This window comes from Gasterosteus aculeatus, chromosome 4 (genome assembly GCF_964276395.1).
Source record: "Gasterosteus aculeatus chromosome 4, fGasAcu3.hap1.1, whole genome shotgun sequence".
NCBI lineage: Eukaryota > Metazoa > Chordata > Actinopteri > Perciformes > Gasterosteidae > Gasterosteus > Gasterosteus aculeatus.
Genome location: NC_135691.1, coordinates 12028840 through 12051009, shown reverse-complemented (window position 1 = coordinate 12051009; position 22170 = coordinate 12028840). Strand labels below are relative to the sequence as shown.

The 22170-nt window shown below is 43.5% G+C and overlaps 4 protein-coding genes across 7 annotated transcripts; 3 read left to right on the top strand and 1 right to left on the bottom strand.

Moving 5' to 3' along the window:
- The first annotated feature begins 376 nt into the window (after positions 1–376).
- On the top strand, positions 377–7825 carry LOC120816989 (septin-8-A). 3 transcript variants are annotated; one of them, XR_013467601.1, is made up of 11 exons: positions 377–763; positions 2255–2369; positions 2782–2977; positions 3534–3720; positions 3796–3957; positions 4127–4223; positions 4376–4544; positions 4993–5125; positions 5226–5416; positions 6160–6233; positions 7121–7825. XR_013467601.1 is itself a non-coding variant. In XM_040172701.2 (10 exons), exons 1-10 carry the CDS (start codon positions 734–736, stop codon positions 7173–7175), a joined length of 1335 nt encoding a protein of 444 aa, XP_040028635.1. In that variant the 5' UTR covers positions 379–733; the 3' UTR covers positions 7176–7825. The 3 variants fall into 3 exon arrangements, 2 of the variants coding, with proteins under 2 accessions (XP_040028635.1, XP_077958376.1); XM_040172701.2 differs by lacking the exon at positions 6160–6233 and having other exon boundaries at positions 379–763; XM_078102250.1 differs by having other exon boundaries at positions 379–763; positions 6160–7825.
- A 288-nt stretch (positions 7826–8113) lies between these two features.
- ccng1 (cyclin G1) lies at positions 8114–12083 on the top strand. The gene is made up of 6 exons (XM_040172704.2): positions 8114–8518; positions 9648–9911; positions 10012–10265; positions 10568–10646; positions 10785–10895; positions 11019–12083. Exons 2-6 carry the CDS (start codon positions 9648–9650, stop codon positions 11208–11210), a joined length of 900 nt encoding a protein of 299 aa, XP_040028638.2. The 5' UTR covers positions 8114–8518; the 3' UTR covers positions 11211–12083.
- On the bottom strand, positions 12043–14566 carry nudcd2 (NudC domain containing 2). Its single transcript, XM_040172705.2, has 4 exons — positions 14073–14566; positions 13318–13366; positions 13077–13228; positions 12043–12455 (listed from the first exon to the last, which is right to left on the bottom strand). The coding sequence occupies exons 1-4, from the start codon at positions 14259–14261 to the stop codon at positions 12372–12374; spliced, it is 474 nt and encodes a 157-aa protein (XP_040028639.1). The 5' UTR covers positions 14262–14566; the 3' UTR covers positions 12043–12371.
- A 272-nt stretch (positions 14567–14838) lies between these two features.
- On the top strand, positions 14839–21640 carry gabra6a (gamma-aminobutyric acid type A receptor subunit alpha6a). Of its 2 annotated transcripts, none has more exons than XM_078102249.1 (10): positions 14839–15021; positions 15098–15204; positions 15335–15402; positions 15797–16017; positions 16120–16202; positions 16313–16456; positions 17195–17347; positions 17443–17690; positions 19656–19900; positions 21215–21640. In XM_078102249.1, exons 1-10 carry the CDS (start codon positions 14963–14965, stop codon positions 21234–21236), a joined length of 1350 nt encoding a protein of 449 aa, XP_077958375.1. In that variant the 5' UTR covers positions 14839–14962; the 3' UTR covers positions 21237–21640. The 2 variants fall into 2 exon arrangements, with proteins under 2 accessions (XP_077958375.1, XP_077958374.1); XM_078102248.1 differs by having other exon boundaries at positions 19653–19900.
- The last annotated feature ends 530 nt before the right edge of the window (positions 21641–22170 follow it).

Here is a 22170-nt window from a genome sequence, read left to right as displayed (position 1 = left end):
AGTATAAATAGGCGATAGAAGAAAATATATATGCTAACACGGCAATGAAAAACAAGTAATCAGAATGTTTCTGGAAACCATAAAAATAGTACAGTAGTTATTAAATGGAGTAAATATGCTAAAATAGATATTGAATGGTAACAGGTTGCTTTATATACATGCGTATTTATCATCATTCAAACAACACCGCACCGTCCATCTGAACATTTAAAGTTAAGTAGTACAATCGCTTTATTCAAAAGCCGTTAGTGATTTCCATATGCATGTAGTGTAACAGGGTTTATCTTCCACTGGGATGTAAGAGCCCAACATCACGAGTAGAGTTAATTCCCACCACAGCGAAGCCGGAGCTACATCATCGGCTTAACGTTGCCAGGAGACGGCTGGTGTCCGAGCCCGTCACGGGATGGAGAGCTGCTATTTATCTAATACGCGTGTACACGTGGCTCGTCATTTAACCTTCCCACCTGAGAAAAGTCACAATAGAAATGAACTAATAATGTAGATAATCGGCCAGTATGCGACGTCGGTGATAACGTCTCCTCGCTCTAATCCGTCGCAGTAAATCCGAATAAAGGCGGACCGCTCTGGCCGCTGCGGCGTCGCCCTCCAGCAGCGAGGGGGTGTTGCCTCCGAGTGGCCATATTGGAAGCAGCAGCGAGTCTGCGCGCTGGGTGAGGAGAGCAGAGTCCCGCCGATCGCTCCTCCGTCCCGCACGCAGCCCCTTCTCACGATGGCGGCCGACGATGTAGACGTGTTCGCGGTGAGTACGATCCTCCGCGGCGGGGCCAGCGGCTCGCATAGCATCCAAGGCGTGACGTGCGTTAAGGCGGGTGGGTTCAGCTGCGGTTCGATGCCGTACGGAAGATGCGTGAGAGCCGCGCAGTCTTGCCGAAAGAAAAGCGCACTTCGGCGTCCGACTGTGCGGCATTACGGCAATACGACGCGCATTGTAGCACGGCAACGCAGTGACAGGTGCACGCAGGTGCTGAACGGGCGGCTCGCCGAGACGCGGGACAGCAGGCAGCGAGGCGCCGAGTTAAGAGGATGAACACGCGTAGTCAGCGACCTGAAGGGGCAGCTACGTCCTCCAAATGATGCATCAGTGTTTGCTAAAAAGCCATCGTATCTGACAGTACACGTGCATTGCGTCAGGGCTTCACGTGCACAGGTTGCAAATGATGATGAAGACATTGTGAAGTTGAGGTGGTGTGTGAAGGGGAGTTATGGGTACCAGCAGCTTGGATATTCTCCAAATCCCAAGCATCTAGATAAAGAGCTCTTTGTGCATTAGTGAATGTGTGTGTTTGTGCGCGTGTGTGTATGTGTGTGTGCGTGCCTGTGTGTGAAGAAAGAGGGACAGAAATGGATGATTGTTGTGCTGAACACATCCCGATCCTCATGTTGAGCCTTTTGCAAGATGCCAGTAAATCAGGATGTATCTGGCATGAGAGAGATCAAACACCCCTCAGCTTAGGGCCGGGGCAGCAGTTTGTATTGTTATTGTCATGATCAGATTCAAATGCCTCGATGCATTTATAGTGTTACACGTATGCAGTTTAGTCATTTATTAGCTTGATTCCATTCTTCAAACATAATACAAAAGTGCTGCTGTGAATTGTTAATCCATTCAGTCTTTAATAATTTTCAAATATATGTACAGTACCAGTCAAAAGTTAGGACACGTTTTCTCATTCAATTCTATAAACAAAACCATTTTAAGAGGAAGCTCAGAGCTCTGGGAGCGTTTTTGGGCTATTATTTTACGATGTATCTATTATATCTCTATTAATCAGCAAACTAATGAATAATGCAAATATTTGTAATAAGTTTCACCGATGAATGTAATCACAGACCATTGCTGTCGACAGCTTTCAACTTCTGTTAAGCGCTTTATATAAGCTTCATAAACAGGCGCACAATGTAAAGAAAGACATCAGTGCTGCACAACCCGTATGATTCTCATTGCTCTTTGTTTTCAGATTAGCCTGTCTCCAAAAGAGGAATTTGGTTGGTGATATTGAGGCCTTTATAGGCAGACTATTGCGTGTGTAAAGGGGAAGGAAGAGATGACCTCATTTGCAAAGAATGCTCTTAAGCTTGAAGGCAGAATTTAGGGATGGGATCTAAGGAGGAGCTCTCTAACCTTGCTATTTTATTTGATAAATTGTTGTGAATATGATCAATTTAAAATTAAATGTGATGTTATCTCACCTTTCAATCTATGACCTTCCTGTTTCTCGGAATACCTCAGCATGAAGAAAAGCGAATCCTGGAGCTCGGAGGTCATGTGGGGTTTGACAGTCTTCCGGACCAGTTGGTCAGTAAATCGGTTGCACGGGGATTCTGCTTCAACATCCTCTGCGTAGGTATGTCTGAACCTAGGAGGAGTCCATGATCTAAAGCAGTGATTCTCAACTGGTGTGTCGCGGACCCGTTTTTAATGGGTCGCGGGCCTTTGCCTGGGAAAATAAAAATTAGAATTAACAGCTGGCTGTTTTGTTTTTTCATTAAACGTTTTTTTGTGTTGGCATACGTATTCTGTCTCCATACTATCTCAGGTTCAAACTGCACCATATTTTCATTAAATACATTTGAGAAGTTGAGAATGTTCCTCGATTTGTTTCGCGACTTGTCCTTAAGGGGTGCTGGTGGGTCCCGGAGCCAGACCAGTTGAGAACCACTGATCTAAAGTGAATGGATGTAACATTGGAGCTGAAATGTGTCACCTACTCTTTCCCTCATCTCTGTTCCTTGTGTGCCATTTTCTTTTTATGGAAGGTGAGACCGGGATCGGCAAGTCAACATTAATGAACACTCTTTTCAATACAACATTTGAAAATGAGGAAGCCAGCCACTATCAGAGTGAGGTACAGCTACGCCCACAGACCTATGATCTACAGGAGAGCAACGTCAACCTCAAGCTGACCATTGTGCACACTGTGGGGTTTGGAGACCAGATCAACAAAGGAGAGAGGTACAGCTTCATGGAGATGCTAATTTGACGTTAGACTGAATGCTTTCCGGAGAGAGAAACTGATTTAGAAAAATGTATCAAACTGTCCTGCACAATGGGGGAAAGAATATACAATGTTGTTCAAATGATATAGAAACCGTTTACATGTGATTTTAGTGCTGTTTCATACTCATCTTAAAAATTCTTAAGACATTTTTATTGGTTAGTTCAGCACTAGCCAGCATTTTTTCCACCCGTGCCCTGGTCCTGCAGCCAACACACTTCTACAGTATCTACTTGTAAAAGAGATCCGGCCGGTTTCTGGCATGAAAATTGTGTGCGTAGAAAGGAAATGTGGGAATGACTGCTGGAACTAATGCAATCTCAATAGACATTTGAGTGCTCCGACAGCAGGGGGTGGAAATAGCAGGCATTCTCGACTAGAGTTTTAGAGTTGTTTTTTTTAGAGATATTAAAATATCTTCAAACAACTTGAAAGCAACATAGAGTTGCAGATGCATAGAAGGATGAAATGACGATGCTCATGTTTTATGTCTTGTGCCGTCTCTCTGTGCAGCCATAAGCCCATTCTCGAGTATATCGATGCCCAGTTCGAGAGCTATCTTGAGGAGGAGCTAAGAATAAAACGCTCATTATTTAACTGCCATGACACAAGAATCCACATCTGCCTGTATTTCATCGCTCCCACCGGACACTCCCTGAAGTCTCTCGACCTCGTCACGATGAAGAAACTGGACAGCAAGGTGAACGCACAATCGGTCTATCGTCTTTTTCAGCAATCAACTTGTTCCTCGGTCTCACTAGGATTTTTTACGCAGGTGAACATCATCCCAGTTATTGCAAAGGCAGACACTGTTTCCAAGAGCGAACTGGACAAATTGAAGATTAAGATTATGAGCGAGCTGGTCAGTAATGGAGTACAGATCTATCAGTTCCCCACAGAGGATGAAGCTGTCGCAGAGATAAACACTTCCATGAACGTGAGTCCTAGAAACACCAACACATACACCCATCTTGTGGTAACAATGTAAGCCACAATTTCAATTTCAATCCATTTAGAAGCACTTCTTAGCAGAATTACACCCCAGACATAACAACAATAGGGCCATTTAAAACGTTTTGTTACAATGTCGTCACTTTACATTACAGACTCATCTTCCGTTTGCTGTGGTTGGGAGTTTGGACGAGGTTAAAGTGGGAAATAAGATGGTGAAAGCAAGGCTGTATCCCTGGGGATCCGTACAGGGTGAGTGGGCTGAATTAATCCTACAAGCATAAAGGTGTTAACTGAATTATCGAGGAATAAACATAATCACGATTTTCAGCTTTTATGAGTTTAAATTTCAAATTTTCAGTGAGTGCAAAATTAGCTTACCTCTTTTTTTCTTTTTTTTCCAGTGGAGAATGAAAGCCATTGTGACTTTGTGAAGCTAAGGGAGATGCTACTGCGTGTGAACATGGAGGATCTCCGGGAGCAAACGCACGCTCGGCACTATGAGCTCTACCGTCGCTGCAAGCTAGAAGAGATGGGCTTCAAGGACACGGACCCAGACAGCCAGTCGTTCAGGTGAAACTAGGGGCAGCAGTGATGTAATGCATCTGGACAGTTTACCTCATTTGCATTTTTATCAAGCAGTTTCAGCTTGAAGGAAAAGTGTGGAGCATTATGCGCCAATTTAGCCTCTAGTTGAATTATTTAACTATTAGTGAATAATTGATTGTATTTGGTAATATTTTTTACTCGTCTGAACTTTTTTAAGTGCCTTTGTGAATTCATCCGCAGATTAGCCCCTCTCATCTTCCAAATATAGGCAAGTTCTTATGTTCATGAAATGTCATCTGATCAGTAGTTTTACCTCAGCTGGAGTTTTTAAACCCAGTTGAAACTCAGTTGGAAATGTGGGTATTACATAAGCATACTGTCCAGATATGGCTGGAGCCACCGGCTTGTGGACTAATCCTGTCCAATAACTAATTAAACTGATCTTAACATTGCTTTTACTCTAATTCTTTAGCCTTCAGGACACATACGAAGCCAAGAGGAAGGAGTTCCTTGTGGATCTGCAGCACAAAGAGGAAGAAATGAGACAAATGTTTGTCAGCAAAGTGAAGGAGACCGAGGCTGAGCTGAAAGAAAAGGAAAAAGAGGTTTGACATAAACGTAAAATAACCACTCATTCAAAGTATACCCCATTTGGTCCGTCTCACATTGTGCCCCGTCTCATCCCATCATCATCATGTCCTCTAGCTTCATGAGAGGTTTGAGCAGCTCAAGCGGATGCACCAGGAAGAAAAGAAGAATCTGGAGGAGAAGAGACGAGAACTGGAAGAGGAAATGAACGCCTTCAATAGGAGAAGGGTCGCAGCTGAGACGCTGATGGGGCAGGCTCTTCAAGGCTGCTCACAAACACCATTCAAGAAGGACAAGGACAAGAAGAAGTAAGTCAAATTTTCTGTGCATTTGATTTTCCGTGCTGCACCATTGTGGTGAGAGCATGCGGTAAAACCCCAAAATAGTAACACTAAACATTGACGAGTCTCGGACATTTATTCTGTGTAGAGTAGATGGGACAGAGGGGGGAGGTGTTCCATGCGATTAATGAGATAGTGTTGTTTTCCCAGAAGCCACAGTGGCTCAGAAACCGATACAGGGACAGATTCAGACTGACACTGTGTGCCCAGACATAGCGCAGAGGCTCACAGCGCGCAATACACAGGCTGATGCTCAGGCGCAGCTCTGCTATTTACATGGGACGATGCTCACACCATGCGCAGCCCCGGGGATACTTAGACTCCCACACAGATGTTACGTTATATGTCAATTACATGTGCTCAAAATACGTAATCACAAAGCTGTCTTAATGATTATTAGGATAGAAACAAATTAATAAAAAAGAGAGGATAGTTTATTCAAAGGTTTAGAGTTAGAGCTCTAGAGTTGGGTCAATGTCCTGTGTTTTGTTGGATATGACCTTTAGAGAGAATCTGATGGTAATATGTCAAAAACTGGACCGGCCTCTTAACATGCCCTAAAATGTCGATAGGGGAAAAAAGTGAATGTTAAAAAAAGTTCCCACCAAAATTCTGTTGCATACCCATTTCATTCTTTATTATTTTCGTTCATTCATCCTTCATTTTGTTTCTTTTTCCCATGTTCTGTCTTATTTCTTTTCCCCTTTCAGTTGATTTATGGATCAAACACCCAGGGAACCAGGAATGTGTCTGCCATCACATTGGAAGAGAGAGAGAGTTGTGAGTAAGTAATGTCATCTTTGACATTACTTATTCACACTGTATGTGTGGACCATTCACAGTTACTCGTATGTCAGCCTGAAGTATGTGATGGCTTTAAGCCGCGGTCTATTAATGGATCAAAACGGTAGCTCAACTCCGTGTTTTTAGTTAGTCCCTTATGCAGCCTGCTGGAGACACAGTCCACGGACTGTTTTCATAACATGTAGCTTGTGTTGTTTGATGTCCTAGCCATGAATGTGTGTCCATGTCCTGTTATAGACACTTTTAGTTAGCGACTGATTTAAAGAGATGACGATGAGTTATGTTTTACATGTGCAATTATTTGCAAGTTGAATGGTCTCCAGTGGGGTTTTAGCTCAGATTTTCTACTAATGAACATATGATTATTGATACTTTTTCAAAGTATTTTATTGTTAGTTTGAGATAGTAAGCAGTGGTAAGATGAGTGAATTGTCTAACACCACACTTTACAAAGTTATAAAGAAAATAACGAAATTATTTTTTACAGTGAGTGTAAAAATGAGCTTATAAGTTACCATTATTTATATCCAAATCAATAATGTCACTGGGAAACCAAACACCGCATCAGTTCACATGTTTGTTGGCTGAACCGTTCATCTTAACCTCTCCCCATCACGTTTTTTTTTTTCATATTTCACAAGTACTTGTAATGAGATAGTAAAATTTGGTTGTGTTTCAAGAACAGCGCCTCCATCTAAATCACGTTTCGGTTGTAATTTGCCCTCAATGCAAGCAAATAACTAAATGCTCATCAAGACCGATTACCATTTTCACTAAACTTTATTATTTCTCATCTTGTCTAATGCCTTTAAATGAATAGAGCTGTTTGTTTGGATATATAACATGGTTTTTCTTTCCTTTTCATAGCTTCTTTAGTCTTCCATCTGCGTGCTCCTTAACCTCAGGAAGGAATATGAATTAAAGACTTTCTACAACATCAAAAGATCCCAGATTAGCATCAAGTGTATTATTTTTACAATTTGAAATAACAATTTTATAGAAATGCACTTAACATCACTGGAGGTTATTTTGCCTGAAGACTTCCATGTCTACTAACCTCCCCTTCAAGCGTCTTAGCAGTGTAGCACAGTCTCTGCATGACTCCTTATCTTCAACCCTAAAAGTATTTAAAATCATTGCCAAAATCTCAGTTTTTGTACTAAATGTGCTCCCTTAATTTATCCGCCATATTATGCTTGTAGTTTTTGACTGATGACAATTTACACTGTGACATAAATATTCAAAATGACATATTGCTGTTAAATGTTGTACGGATTACATATATTATGATTTATAAGCACTTTAAATCTGTCATGGTACAAATATTACCTTTCATATTTAATAATTCTAAATGGTGTCCTATCATGCAAACATGTCAACCCTAATGTTGTCAGAAATATCTATGTACAAGTATATTATTCAGCCTGGTTGGAGATATATATATATATCTCCATCCATCTCCCTCACATATTCAGGATTAAATGTCTTTGTCATTAGATCTATATGGTGGGTTTGTGTGGGACCACTTGCAGATTTGTACATCCTAGTGTAATAAAGACCTTTGAAAACGTGCCTCCTTCTCTCCATAACTGTACGGTAAGATACAAATGGGTCCACAGCTGTTGGAAGGTAAGGTGTCGTCTCAGCAGGTTCACGGTCCCTCCAGACTGTTCTAGAAACTATCTAGCAAGCACCCTTTGGAAACCTTCCAGCAAGCCCGTATGGTGTGATAATGCCTGGCTTTTATAACAAACAACAATACATGAACTTTGAAGAAATCCTCCTTAGTTTCCCCAAAACATTCCCCCAAAATATTGCTGTTTTCTCGTATTCCCCTCTCCCGTTATAGTGTATCATCAGACACTGTTTGCGTTTCTTGGTCATGTCCCGCCTTCTTATCTGCAATTGGCCAAAATCGTGTATAGGGCGGGGCTTATTTGTGCTAGGCTGGAAATATATCCAATTGAAATTTAACTCATGAACGTCACCTGTCGATGACCAATGAATGCTCGTCGTGTCGGATCGTGGGTCTGGCTTTATTCTTGCGTTGATAGCCTACTGTCCTTTCACCATCGCCTAACTCCAAGGGTAGGGGGGTGTGCATAGGCAGAAAATAACGTCTGCTTAAAACTTTCTTTCGTGAAAGTTCATACTCACTCTTTTTTGTGTTTTAAATTTCTTTCCACTCGCACATTGAAATCTCGTTGAGGCATTTTTTTCCACCCCTGAATTATATTGGTAACATTAGAGGCAACTTCACCCAAGGTAAGTTAACCAACCTCCCTTCTATATTGTGTTTACTTAACGTTACCTAATGTGTGTGTGTATATATGTAACGTGGGATTGGGTCCATCAATGCTTAAAATACGTCCTTATTATGGCAGTTCAAAGATATAAACTCACGCTATGACCAAACAAAACATGTTAGCGTTAGCCGTAGCTAACGGTTAACGTCACGCCGCTAACGTCGAATGATTTAGTAGATTCCTCTTCGCCGTCATGGAGAACAACGTTAAACTGAGTCAACGCGTATTAAAGTTAGACACACAGTTTACTGGCTTAATCCAAGTTCTCTCACTTGGGGGGGTTTCGGTTGTCATCGGGTTAGCTTATCTGCCGGTGAGTGTGTGCGGCAGAGGCATGTCCCGACATGTCGCCGACCCTGCTTTGTTACGCGCGCGGCCCCGTCCCGTGGACGTTAAGGCCCAAATCACGCGCCCCAACTATCAGACACGAGCGATTCTCATCATAAAGTTGCGTTGCCCCCTTGATGACCAGACTCGTGAGGAAACTTTGTCAGCCACGGCGCTGGTCCTCGGAGGTGTCCGTGCCTTACGTCACCGCCGGCCCAGGCCTCTTCCAGTTCAGGCCAGTTTGGGGATCGCTGCTCGTGGATGGTTACTGGATAACTCGCGCACTTCCAACACTCTGAGGGGTTGACCTCCACAAACACATGGCCCTAATGCAGATTTTGTATTAGTTTGGTATTTAATACACAAGTGTGTTTCTGCATTTCTGGTTGAAGTAAAGCCGTATGAATTGCATGAAATAGTTGTCACTTTGTTGGTATCAGAAAAGGTTGGATAATCTGTCTGGTGTGAGGTCTTTGGACTTTGTTCATGAATGCAAATTGAGTTATTTAAATGTTGGAGCGGAGTGACACCAGTCTGTCTACGTGCTTGGCTGTGGTATCCACAGCATATTGTTACTTCAACAGGGACTGTATGTATGTCTGTTATATTTAGATATATTATATTTGCATATATTACATATACATAGATTGCCTCTTAAAGATATAACTACCTGTGGTTTCACACATTTCTCTAGTTTTGAGACTGTGAGCTTTAGTTTGATTCAGTCCAAATGACTCTGCTCTGCTTCCCCCTCTGCGCAGATGATCGACGCAGTGACAGGACCCGGAGCACAGCCCTTCGCAGTGCAGCTGAAGGCCCTGACTGATCTGGAGGGCCGATACCAACCGAAGCTGAGCGGCTTGAGGTTCATCGAGATCTCCCAGGACAATGGTCTCAGGATGACCACCAGACTGAGGGAGCTGGAAGTGAAGGACCTGCTCTCTCTGACCAGGTTCTTTGGTTTTAGCTCCGAGACATTCTCACTGGCCATCAGCCTGTTGGACCGATTCCTCTCCTTGATGAAGGTTCGGAAAGCATTGATTCCCGAAAAGAACATTTTGCTGGCCATTTAGAAATGGCAGAGGTTGTTTTTATATTCTAAATTCCTTTACCTGTCCTCCCCAGATTCAACCGAAGCACCTGTCCTGTGTGGGTCTAAGCTGCTTCTACATTGCCGTGAAGTCTGCAGAGGAGGAGAAGAACGTGCCTCTAGCCAACGAACTCATCCGCATCAGTCAGAATCGCTTTACCGTGTCGGACATGATGAGGATGGAGAAGATCATCATGGAGAAGCTCTACTGGAAGGTGAAGGCCCCCACAGCCCTGCGCTTTCTCCGCCTCTTTCACAGCCACATCCAGAAGCAGCTGGACGCTGAGAGGTAAGGACAGGCGGACCTGCAGGGCCGAACCGTGACTCAACACAACTATATTTACTCCACTAAAACGTGTCTGCTCATATTTGGCTTTAAGGAGAATAATAAAGAAACCCAAATTGTCCGACTAAAATCATGTGGATTTATAGACGTGAAACGGACAGTTTTGGTAAACAACTGTCAGTGAGATGTTGTTAATATTTAAATTTAGCAAAATCTTTTCCCAGACAGATTGATGTCTAATCTCGTGAGCGCTACCTCCCACATAAATTGTTGTCTTGACACTAAAAGCCATTTCTGTTTCACAGCAAGAAGATACTGAGCCTTGAAAGACTGGAAGCTCAACTGAAAGCGTGTCATTGCTCATTTGTCTTTTCCAAAATAAAGGTAGGGCAAAATCTGTTATTTGTCAGTTTGGTAAATATTCATTTTAAAAATGTTTTCTCTGCCAGTCTTCTGCAGACAAATCTATTAACTGTTCAAAGTGTAATTGCAATGAAGGACCTATAATCTGTTCCTTTGCAGCCATCTCTGCTCGCAATGGCGCTGCTGTGTTACGAGGCCCAGGAGCAACACGACCCTGAGCACGTTGACGAAATATCAGAGGCCCTGAAAGGTCTGCAGCGGCAGCTGAACGTAAGTGCCGACCTTTTTTGTCTCGCGTTAGCTGGTTAGAACCCAACGATAGCTCAACGTTGAGACAAGCGGAAATGAAGGGGCTCAATCTCCCGCCTGCTTTTTCTCCCGATGGTGTTGCAGTTCAGAGACGGGGACCTGGTCTGTGTGCGGGAGCTGGTTGGGAAATGCCTGGCTGAATATGCCACCGCCAGGTGCTCCAAGCCAAACAGCCAGAGGCTTCGCTGGACTATTTCGGGAAGGACCGCGCGGCAGCTGAAGCACAGCTACTACAAGATCACTCATCTTCCCACCATACCCGAGTCTGCTTGTTAACCCACGGGGGTGCGAACGGGGGCCTTACATGTAGCTCCTGTTACTTTCCTTACAGATTTTCATCGGTGATGATGGATTTCTTTAAGGAAAAGCTTTAAAAAAAATCTGATTAACTCAACTTTGTTTACCATCTTACATTTATCTCTCTTCTGCCCCAACGACGAGGAGTAATGCTTCGTCAGAGAGGTCCAACTACCACCATCCTAAGTGGTCCTTTCCTGGTTAAATGTGGCTTGCACAAGTGTACACTATGATCGCGCTAAAATCCGTACCACGGTGTTTGGTATTTCCTGGAACGGGTTGCTGGTTTTAAGCTATTAAGTATATAACCACCTAGGTCCTCAGTCCACTATGTGGAAGAGGAGGGAGAAGGATTTTGTGAATTGCAAAAAATGGAACCAAGAAATCGGGCCCAAAATCCTTAACTCCCACCCTAGGTTGCTAAACTGTCCTGATTGCACACTCCTACCCAAGGTGATAATTTTTTATTTTTATTTTGTTACGGAGAGGGAGCGCTGGTTTACTCCAGCGAAGTGAGGCTATTGACTATCCCGTCAATTATGGCTGACCACACAGTTTGAGCCAAAATGCCAGTGGTTACAGATGAGTTGTTTTCACCAATTCTTGAAATGTATTAATTGATTTCAGTTGTCAATTAGGAAGCAAATATGAAAAAAAACAAATAGCTTGTTGCAGTGGACATGTGGATTGCAATTTGTATTGCATTTTTTTTGGTCGGATTCCCTGTCTAGCAGAAGTTTCTTTTAGTGACAAAAATAAAATGTGTTTCCAAATTTAAAATCGGCTGATTGAATACACCATCTCGTTAATCTATGTTCTTGTACCTTTCAATAAAACTTTATTGAAAAGCTATTGCTTTTGCATTCTTCTCATTATTTAAAACCACCATGTCACACACAGGCTTTTTACAACTGTTTCCATCAACCATTGCTCTGCCTGTGTAATGAGCATTGTGACTTGCCAAACAGAACTCAAATTGCCCCGATGAAATCTGTTATCTTTAAACGTTAAAGTCTAGTTACACTGTCTGGTCTGCTGTCTTGTGACTCTTTGTGATGGCGCTGTGAGGTCCTCAGTTGTGTTTGTTAGACAAAGGTAGCGTATCCAGCAGGTTGCAGGTGTTTGGCTTCACCAGACTGCTCACTTCTGTAAACTGGAAAAGTCTGGACCACCGCCAGCAAAATTTCCCGATATCTCTGCACCGCTGAAGTCAAATCCAGGATTCTAGCAAAAAAAATCAGGATCAGGAGACATCACCGTACCATGCATGCAAACATTTAATTTTACTAATCCACCCAGATTATGCAGAGTATGGATTCGTATGGGATTTCTTGCTACAGTATCAAACATTTAAAATAAGTTTTTAATTGTCAATAGATACTTTTACGGATTGCTTCATTGAATAAGGAACTCGTTAGTCAACGTTTTGGTTTCCAATTTGAGAAATCTTCCCCTGACTTGTTCCTGTTGAACAATTATTTTTGGAAAACTGCAAAAGACAATTGGATCAACAAAACCCATGTTGGCATTTAATTATTTAAAAGACGTTTTGTTAGAAATCAAAAAAATCCATTTATCGAGGGTATTATCTAGATCAAAATGATCACTAGTCAGAAACTAGCCAACAGCATTTAAACAGCCTGGAAAAAAGGCAGACCATTTAAGAACTAGAACTCATGAGGGGATTAGTTAGTTGTCCCCATCTATTTAAGATAGAGATATCTACATGGCTAAACAGCTCTCCCTCATGTGGCCGCGACTGAGACAAGAGTGCCTCTGACAACTTGTAATAACGTCTTGGCGACGGACACCACCACCTTTCAGGTGGCACTTCATTAAACTAACCTCCCGCTGGAACCTCTCCAGTGTGAGCTTCCTCTGCATCTGGTCCTGGACCCAGGCATTGGCACAGTACTCCCCCTCCAGCAGGGAGGACCAGCAGTTCCCTGCCTCTCTGTTGGTCTTCATCAGAATGATCCGGATAAGACACTTGTCCTCTAAGAATGACAAAAGGAGAGATACAAAAGGGTGACTTTTGTACGTTAAAGTCAAAGTTAACTGATTTTAGGTGAAGGCGCCCACATACCTAGTGTCCATGTAGCCTCGTCGGACATGGTTGTGTCAAACAACTTTCCCTGACAGAATGTAAAGAGAAAAGAACACTTTGTGAACATGTGCGTTCAACTTTAGAGTCAAACGTCATGAGTGTATGATTGAATAAGAATTAGCGAGATGAGTAGAACTTTCTCTTTTTTTCTCCCTTGAAGGAATATTTTTGTGCATTAACCTGCTAAAGACAGAGCTGATCGAGATGAAGTGAAATGTAATCTTTAAAATAAAAACACTAAAAGATGATCAACGGAAACACAAGTGTACATGTTGCACAGATAAATGATGATCCCCACTATTACCAGCTTTACCATAAAAGTGATGGAATCTAATAAAATGTGCAGAATGGACCAAATGACAATACTAGATTTTTACCTTCTTGAATTTCTTCTTAAGTCAATGTAGTTTTGCTATTTAAGTAAACCTACAGAGTACTTGTTCTACACTTGACCCAGGCAGGTGTTTATTATTATTGTCTATATGAACGAACTGTCTATATCGTGTTAATGTCTTTGTTTATGTTGATCTAGTTCATCTTATGGCCTCGTTATTTTGTAGTTTGGCGCATTTGTTTTGTGTCGTTTATACATTTTGTTTCGCTGAGACTTAAAAGGCTCAAATCAACATAGCATAGTAGCCACACGTCCAGTGTGCAGCTTTAAAGATCCCCCCAAACGGAAAACGCACTCTTGCTCTTAGTTGAAATGATGTTTCGAGGAGTTTAACTTTTACCTTGAAAATTTCCTTCCCTTTGACATGCAGTTCGATGTCCCTGGATCCCAAATGACACTTGACTTCCTTACCGGACGTCCCATTGGGCACATTGACTTCGATGAAAACCTCCTCCATGGTCTGGTACCAGGAGCCCCACGGCGTCTTGCAGGGGACAACGCCGCTGCGCTCCTCGAAGTGCACCGACATGCTGCGGCTCCGCGCCGGCTGACAGGTCGGCTAGCGCAAAGCTAACGTCGGCTAACCACAGCTAGCAGACTGACGTCACACGGCGTCTGGCTAACAGAGAAGTTATGCTAACAGTTTGCCACGCGGTTGATCCTCGCCGTTCCTTGCTGGGCTTTGTGGAATTGTTGTTATGAACATGTCAAGTTAAATATGTTTAGTATTCGATGGTTAGCCTGTGTTGTACGGCGTCAGTCTGTAGTGATGTCTAAAACTGTGTGAGTGCCTCTCACTCTTCTTCTGCTCTCAGTAAGGATTGCAGCTGCAGTGCGGTATTTCTGGCCAAAGCGCCACCTGCTGTCTAGTAAAATGAACTACAGCCGAAAAAAATAAATTTACGAGCGACACACGTCAGACTTTTATGTCAGTGTTTCATTGTGAGGAACTAACATTTATTTAAGTCTTTCCTGTTTGTTTTTTCTTCATCAATGTACTGTGGGATGGTTTAAATGAAACCAAGATAAAGTGGTGTTTGTCTAAAAATGGAGTGGATTTACTAATCTGTTAATTAGATTACTGTTCTTGACTAAGTGCCTCCGGTGTCCTTATGCATACCTACCAGTCACTTTAACACCAATAAGGACGGTAGCTCTGTTTTAACTGCCCTCAATGCTGTTTTACAAAGGATGATTTGTTTTGAGAATTGACCGTATATTTTGGGATAAATGCTGCCCAGGATGGCCCTTCTGACATTAACTTGTGTTACATTTATCTGCTGGATAACGTAAGTCTTCCCTCTCTGCTTAAACAAGGGTTTGAGTACAACGAGTCTGCAAGTTTAACCTTTATTTCCTCTGCAGACTTGGTAATGTACAGGGAACTGGGAAGATTTACTCGGACAATATCACCCTCATTTTGGATCGACTTTTGGATGGTTATGACAACAGATTGCGACCTGGATCTGGAGGTAATTTTGACATTGAATCCTAAAGCATGGTCTCTGAAAAAACATATATTCATTGATAAATTATAGCATTGGTGGTAGACTATTTTTGTGCATATTGTGTGTATTATACAGTTGTTTATTACTTCTATAGGTGGTCTTACAGAGGTGAAAACAGACATCTTTGTCACCAGCTTTGGACCAGTATCAGATGTTGAGATGGTGAGATACTAATGTTGTAAGAAGATTTGTAAGTGCTGACTCATGGAGATGAAAGCGCTTTGGTGACCGCTGAATTTCTGCCTTATGGGCAAACTGCCACGAGACCATCCAATCAGCTTTAATCTGTTTGACCAGCCCTATAACTCCATTGTTGATGTCCTCTAAATCAATATGACAACACGTCAGACAGAGGGAATGGCTGAATAGATTGATTAATGATTATCTGTGATGAGTGGCATCCATCATTGCCTCGTCATCTCCCCGCACCTTCTACGGCCAGTTGAAATGTCTCCCCAGTATTACGCGTACTGGTGAATGTCTGGGACGAAGATTGAAATGTAAAGCTGTGGGTGGTTTGTTTGACATCCACTAACATGTAATGTATATGCATTAGGAGTACACCATGGACATGTTCTTCCGTCAGATGTGGGTTGACGAGCGGCTTAAGTTTGAAGGACCCTCTGAAATCCTGCGGCTGAACAACCGCATGGTGGACAAGATCTGGACGCCGGACACTTTTTTCCGAAACTCCAAGAAGTCCATTTCTCATAACATGACCACGCCGAACAAACTGTTCCGAATCATGCAGAACGGCACCGTCCTCTACACCATGAGGTGATCCTGGGTCGAACACCCACTGTTTAGTTAATTGGATCTTTTGTGGACACTAGTCTACAGGAAGAGATAACTTGTGTCCGTGTGTTCTCTTGCTGTTAGACTGACAATCACTTCAGAATGTCCAATGAGGCTTATGGACTTCCCCATGGACGGCCACGCGTGTCCTCTCAGGTTTGGAAGTTGTAAGTTCAACAGATGTGTTCATGAACAGAAGGAATGACAATGTCCAGATTCAAGAATGTGTCAACCCTTAGAATGTTTCTTCTTTTTCTAATTGCCTTTGCATTTGTAGATGCCTACACAAGCAGTGAAATTATTTTCACTTGGCGGAAGGGACCAATAGCATCGGTTGATTGTCCTGCTGAGTCCATGAGTCTTCTGCAGTATGACCTGGTGGGACAGACGCTGTCTAGTGAGATATTCAAATCAAACACAGGTAACGCTCGCTGTCCGCTATCACGTTACTCTTTCATAAGGAGACTGTAGCCTTCCCCCACTTAAACTTTTATATTTCTTTTTTTTATCTCACGAGCTGATGAATCTGAGAGCAAAAAGAGGTCAGCTGAGCTGCTCCAAACACTGGTGTCCATTACCCGCCCAGAGTAGAGCCAAAATAAGAGCAACTTCCTTCAGAACGATGGATGGAAAACCAAACAAATGAACCGACATAGAACGAGGAGGAAGGATGGGGTAGTGTGTGTGTGTGTGTGTGTAGGAGAAGTGCTCCCCTCCCGTGAACTCAGCAGATCCGTGGAATAGAGAGGAAAAGGTTGAGGCAGGCATAAGAATGTAGGGATGATACCCATTTGGAAAACCAAAATAAAGAAGGAGAGAGAGTAAATGTGTGTGTGTGTTCAGATAGGGCAGGGCAGTTACGCGTATGACACTGCATGCTCCTCTTCTGCCCCCTCCTCACTCGCTCCTTCTTTTCTAAATAAATGTCCGCCGTGCTCCCTCCTTCTTTTCGGTCCTTCCTGTCTTTCTTCCTCTTGCCTCTCAAACGCTTTGTTGCAGCTGGAGGGTTATTCCAGCCGTAACACCAGAAATGCCTCTAAACGTTTCCTTCGGCGGCTTTACTGTTTGAAGGGCAGGCAAGGGCATCCGTTGTGTGCTACCCGGCTCGCCCCCACCCCCCCCGGGGCTGCTCTCTTCACACATGCTTTTGATCTTGCAGGTCACTACTCTGTGCAGGTGGTCCATTTCCACCTGCAGAGGAAGCTGGGCTACTACCTCATCCAGACGTACATCCCTCTCATAATGGTGGTCGTTCTGTCACAAGTGTCTTTTTGGATCAACAAAGAGTCCGTTCCCGCACGCACAGTCGCTGGTACGGCGCCTTTGCCCCCACTCGATGTTTACCGGTCATGTTTGACATTGTTATTCTTCTTCATGTGTATTTCACCAACGCTTGTCTCCCTCCAGGGATCACAACAGTGTTGACCATGACCACCTTGAGCATCAGCGCCCGTGAGTCACTTCCCAAAGTAGCCTATGCCACGGCCATGGATTGGTTCATCGCTGTGTGTTTCGCCTTCGTGGCCTCGGCTCTCGTGGAGTTTGCGGCAGTGAACTACCTCGCCACCCTGCAGGCCAACCGCCTGAAGAAGCAGAAAGTTAGACAAGACAAGCTTGAGGTGCTGGCGACCGGCAGCGACGACGACAACTCTTTGGTGAGAATCGAACTTCACGTGACTGTCTTAAACGTGGGGGAATGGCCGTGTAACCCGAATCACGAGTCAACTGGTTTTATTGGTTGAGTCTGCATGCACGTGTTTGTCTTTGCTGTTTCAATTCATATTCAATGTAAAAGCTTAGAAAAGCGTGTGGTTGTAACATTAACATGAGACATGTAACACTCACCAAAGAGGTAAAAATGTGGAAAAACATGATGCGATGACTAGTGGAACATGATGTTATCCTACGGATGAATGCAGCACCACAGTTCAGTCAACAGTCACCAGGTGCATGTGCACATTCAGCTCTGCTGTTTGCTCGTTTAATTGCTTGGTGTTCGTTTTCTGTTGCGTTTGGGTACAAATGACTGTAGTCTAGCCTAGCTTCCTCTCGTCGTGTGGGTAGGCATGGTGAATAACTTGCTGACATAACATGTCTAATGTGACCTTATCTGGTGTTTGTTGCGCAACATTACCGTGGGCTGATGGGGTTCAACACTTAGCCACTGCTAACGCACGCTAAGAGGAGCTTAAGGTGCTTTTCAGGCCTCCTATGATATTTGACGTTGGATAAAATAAAGATACTGAATGTAGTTAAATAGTTTTTTTTAATCTACAGATGTATGTATGCTAAATATGAAGTAACCACTGAGCACGGCTTTCAGTCTTAATGCTAAACCAAGTTCACCTGCTTTTGGCTCCAGCGGCATCTTTCGCGTACAAACAGCACAACTGAATCAAGCGGATCACAAAACGCTCGCTAAGAAAGCAAATAAGCGTCTTTCACAAAATCTTTTATCCGTTCTATTAATATCTGTTGCTACCTAGTTGGCTTAAGAATTGATTTAAGTACACCAGGTTTTGCATGAAAGCTACCGGCTCAGCAACATCATCTTATGACATCATTTGAAGAATTAATATCTATCTCAAACTCCTGTACATTGCTTATAATGGTCAGTGGTACGTCGAGCAGAGCCTGCTTGGTGCAGAGTTTGACGATGCCGTGATGGTCGTTATGAGCAGGAAGCAGGCAGCTCCACACTCATGTAGAGAGAAAGAAATTGTGCCCCAGATCCAGCCTGATCTCCAAAACCTGTTTGTAAAAATGTATACGAAAATCTTATTACGATACATACGAAATAAATACGGACTGCAACTGATGACGTCACCCTATTCAAAGTGAATGGGGACCTGCACCCCGTAAACACACTTTGTGAAGTCTAACGATGTAAAATAACCGTGTTATGATTGCATTTTTAACGAGAAATCAATGTTAATTTGTAAGAATAGAATACAAACCCTAACCCCCTCAAAAAACCCAACATGGCGGAGAGACGTTCACTCAAGAATCCGACATGGTCCGCCATGTTGTTCACTCAAGGGGCGTGGTTAACCACCGCCAGTTCGTATGTATTGTTACGAATTTGTATGTTCAAAATTTTCGTATACATTTTTACAAACAGGTTTTGGAAATCACTTTGCCAGATCAGGTATTTTTCAATGCATTTCCATGTAGTCGTCCAGCATGTTCCATTCTCCTCATTCAGGGCACACCACGCATTAAATAGTAATAGGGGCTGTTGTAGTGCTCTCATCTAGAGCTATATGCTGAATGCTAATACAGTAAGCCACTACTGCGTCCTCCTGGGGTCTGTTTCACGTGCAGGGCTCATGGTTAGATGTTTTAAAAATAGCCTCAGTGTGAGAACACCGACTAACTCCAGCACTCCTCCCTGCATAATCTCTTAACCACGCTATGGGCATCCAGCAAACTACCTGCTGCGTTCTATGGAGATGTTGGCATGCCATTGAAAAAAAATCTCCTGTGGGAATCAACATAACTTATGGCATGTTAACATGTGTGTACTTGCTGGCTAGTTTGGTTTCCCTTACACCACTAACCCTCTTCTCTCACCGAGTAGGAACCCCCCACTAACTCGGTCTCCACATTGCCCACAGCAGCTGGACAACTGCCCTCAGGAAGGCCTAAAGAGGAGAAACCACTCAGTGTGTCGCAGTGATCCAGGAGATTCTCCGCCGCTGCCAATTTTCCTCCAGCAGGGCTCCGCATTTCCTCCAATCCCGCAGCTGGCCGGCACCAGCCCCATCGACGCGTATGCCCGCATCCTCTTCCCCCTGGCCTTCGCCCTCTTCAACCTGGTCTACTGGTACATCTACTTGGCCAAGGACACCATGGAGAGTGCCAGGTACATCAGTCAATGGGACCAGCTTGGAACAGTTACATCCGTCCTGGTACTAAGGTTACGACAACAATCAATGTGTTTTTTATTTTATTTTTATTATTTTACCAATAATGCAGATTGAAAGAAGTTCTAGTTCAACAATGTGGGCTTTCCACAATACCAGGAACCTCATACGCAAGTTGAATTTTGAGTATCACTTGAAGAACTGAAGAGGGGAAAACGATCTTGAAATTCAGATTTGAGAAAAGAACCATTATTTTGGGAAAGAGAAACAGAGAAACATTTTCATTTACTTTTTGTGAACCATACGATTCATTGCTGTGACCCTTTGCTGGGTGGTGGGGGGGGGGATGGTGTCCTAACCCCATCATTTTGAACCGGGGACTTGAACTACTAGTGTTTTTACCCATGATCAAATCTTCGACAAAAGCCTTCAACATTTTATCATAGTACTTATCCATAATTACTTTGTACCTCACAGATATCCGTCTCACTCTGATTGAAGTTTCATAGCTTCAGTAGAACAGTAACTACCCACAGTTTTTGTCAAAGACTTTTATCCCGGCAGTTAAGACATCAATAATTTCTGATGCTGAAACCCCCTGGAGTTGAAGGATGGAAAAAGAAAGAGAATGATGTTTGGTCTTGTTGTTGCTGAATTTACACCAGCAATGTGGCTTTTATAAATACAAAAAAGGCCCGGCTTAGTTAATTTAAGAAAAAAGATCCATACATTTCTCTCCTCTTTTATATAAGGTTCACCTGAGGGCCGGTGAAACCCCAGCTGTTTTAATGACAACACTGTTTCTCCGTGCTCCCAGTGGAGGTCTGGAAAGGGAAAAGGAAACCAAAGCTTTGTACACTAACAACATGAAAAAGAGACTATTCTCTTCCCCGCGAGTGAGCCACTTATTGAACACAAAGCTCCATGTCCGAGACAGAAAGAGAGGAATACAAAAAAGAGAGAGAGAGAGAGAGAGAGAGAGAGAGAGAGAGAGAGAGAGAGAGAGAGAGAGAGAGAGAGAGAGAGAGAGGGAGAGATGTGTTATGCAACAGTATGGAGTGCAAATCTGCTCAACATGCATCTCATGTTCACGTACGATCTTTTTATGGTTGTTTTGTTTATGGTGTTCTGAAGAATAATGAGACAGCAGAATCACATCTATTCCCTTTGCATATTTTTGCCACACGTCCCCGTTAGGTGCTGTTAAAGAAGGCTCCGACAGTACAGGGAGCACACAGGTTGGGCTGTGCAGTGCACTGCAGAGAGGGTTCTCCTTCACTCATTCAATGCTCTCCCGTATTTTGGTCTTGCAGGGACGTGGTTCTTAGCAACTAAGAGGACCTGGAAAAGGGCACATGCCGCCGGAGAGAGACCTTCAGTATCCAGCCAGCCTGACTTCACCCCTGCTCTCTTTCTGTGTGTGTGTGTGTGTGTGTGAACAAGCCCTCATCTGACAGAGGAAATGAATCAGAAAATCATTTATTCTCCTGCCGCACATCTACTCATTTTACAGGCTGTGACCACTGCCCACTTGTGTCCTGATCAGCAGCTGAAGAGCTGCCCTTCACGGGCCGCAATCACTTTAAAGCCTGCCACGTACACACGACAACATCTCGGGCCCCTTAGAAAGAGACAGGCGCCACAAACATACGGCACGCTATGACGGTCACACACACACACACACACACACACACACACACACACACACACACACACACACACACACACACACACACACACTTAGAAACACATCAAAAAGAAGTGCATGATATAATCTGTGATGGCTGTAACTGGCGGTGATGCAACAGTGAACCAATGCTTTCAGAAGCCTGCCCTCTACAGAAGCACGGCTCCCACTACAACAAGATCAAAGGCAATTTAGAGGAGGCTCGCATCCCTCCCCGCGGCTTCAGAAATGTACTCAAACCTGAGAAAATGAATTGTGGGATTGTGTTTTCCATCCCACCTTTCCGCTCGGGCGCTCTGGTGCTCCTTCATTGTCAGGTCTGCTGCAGGTCTTCTGGAAACATTGCAGAGAGGACTAGGATGTAACACCCATGGGTGTTGATGACACTCATTTTCTATTTTTGAATGCTGCATGATTGTGGGGCCCAGATGTTTGTATGAAGTGTAAACCTCGAACAGTGTTCCATTCCTTTTCATCCATTCCTCGTGCACACTGACATGAAAGCTGAGGGAATAAACTTGAGCTTAAGTTGACGTTTTGACCACTCGAACCCTTCAGTGCATCCGATCGTTTGACCTTGTC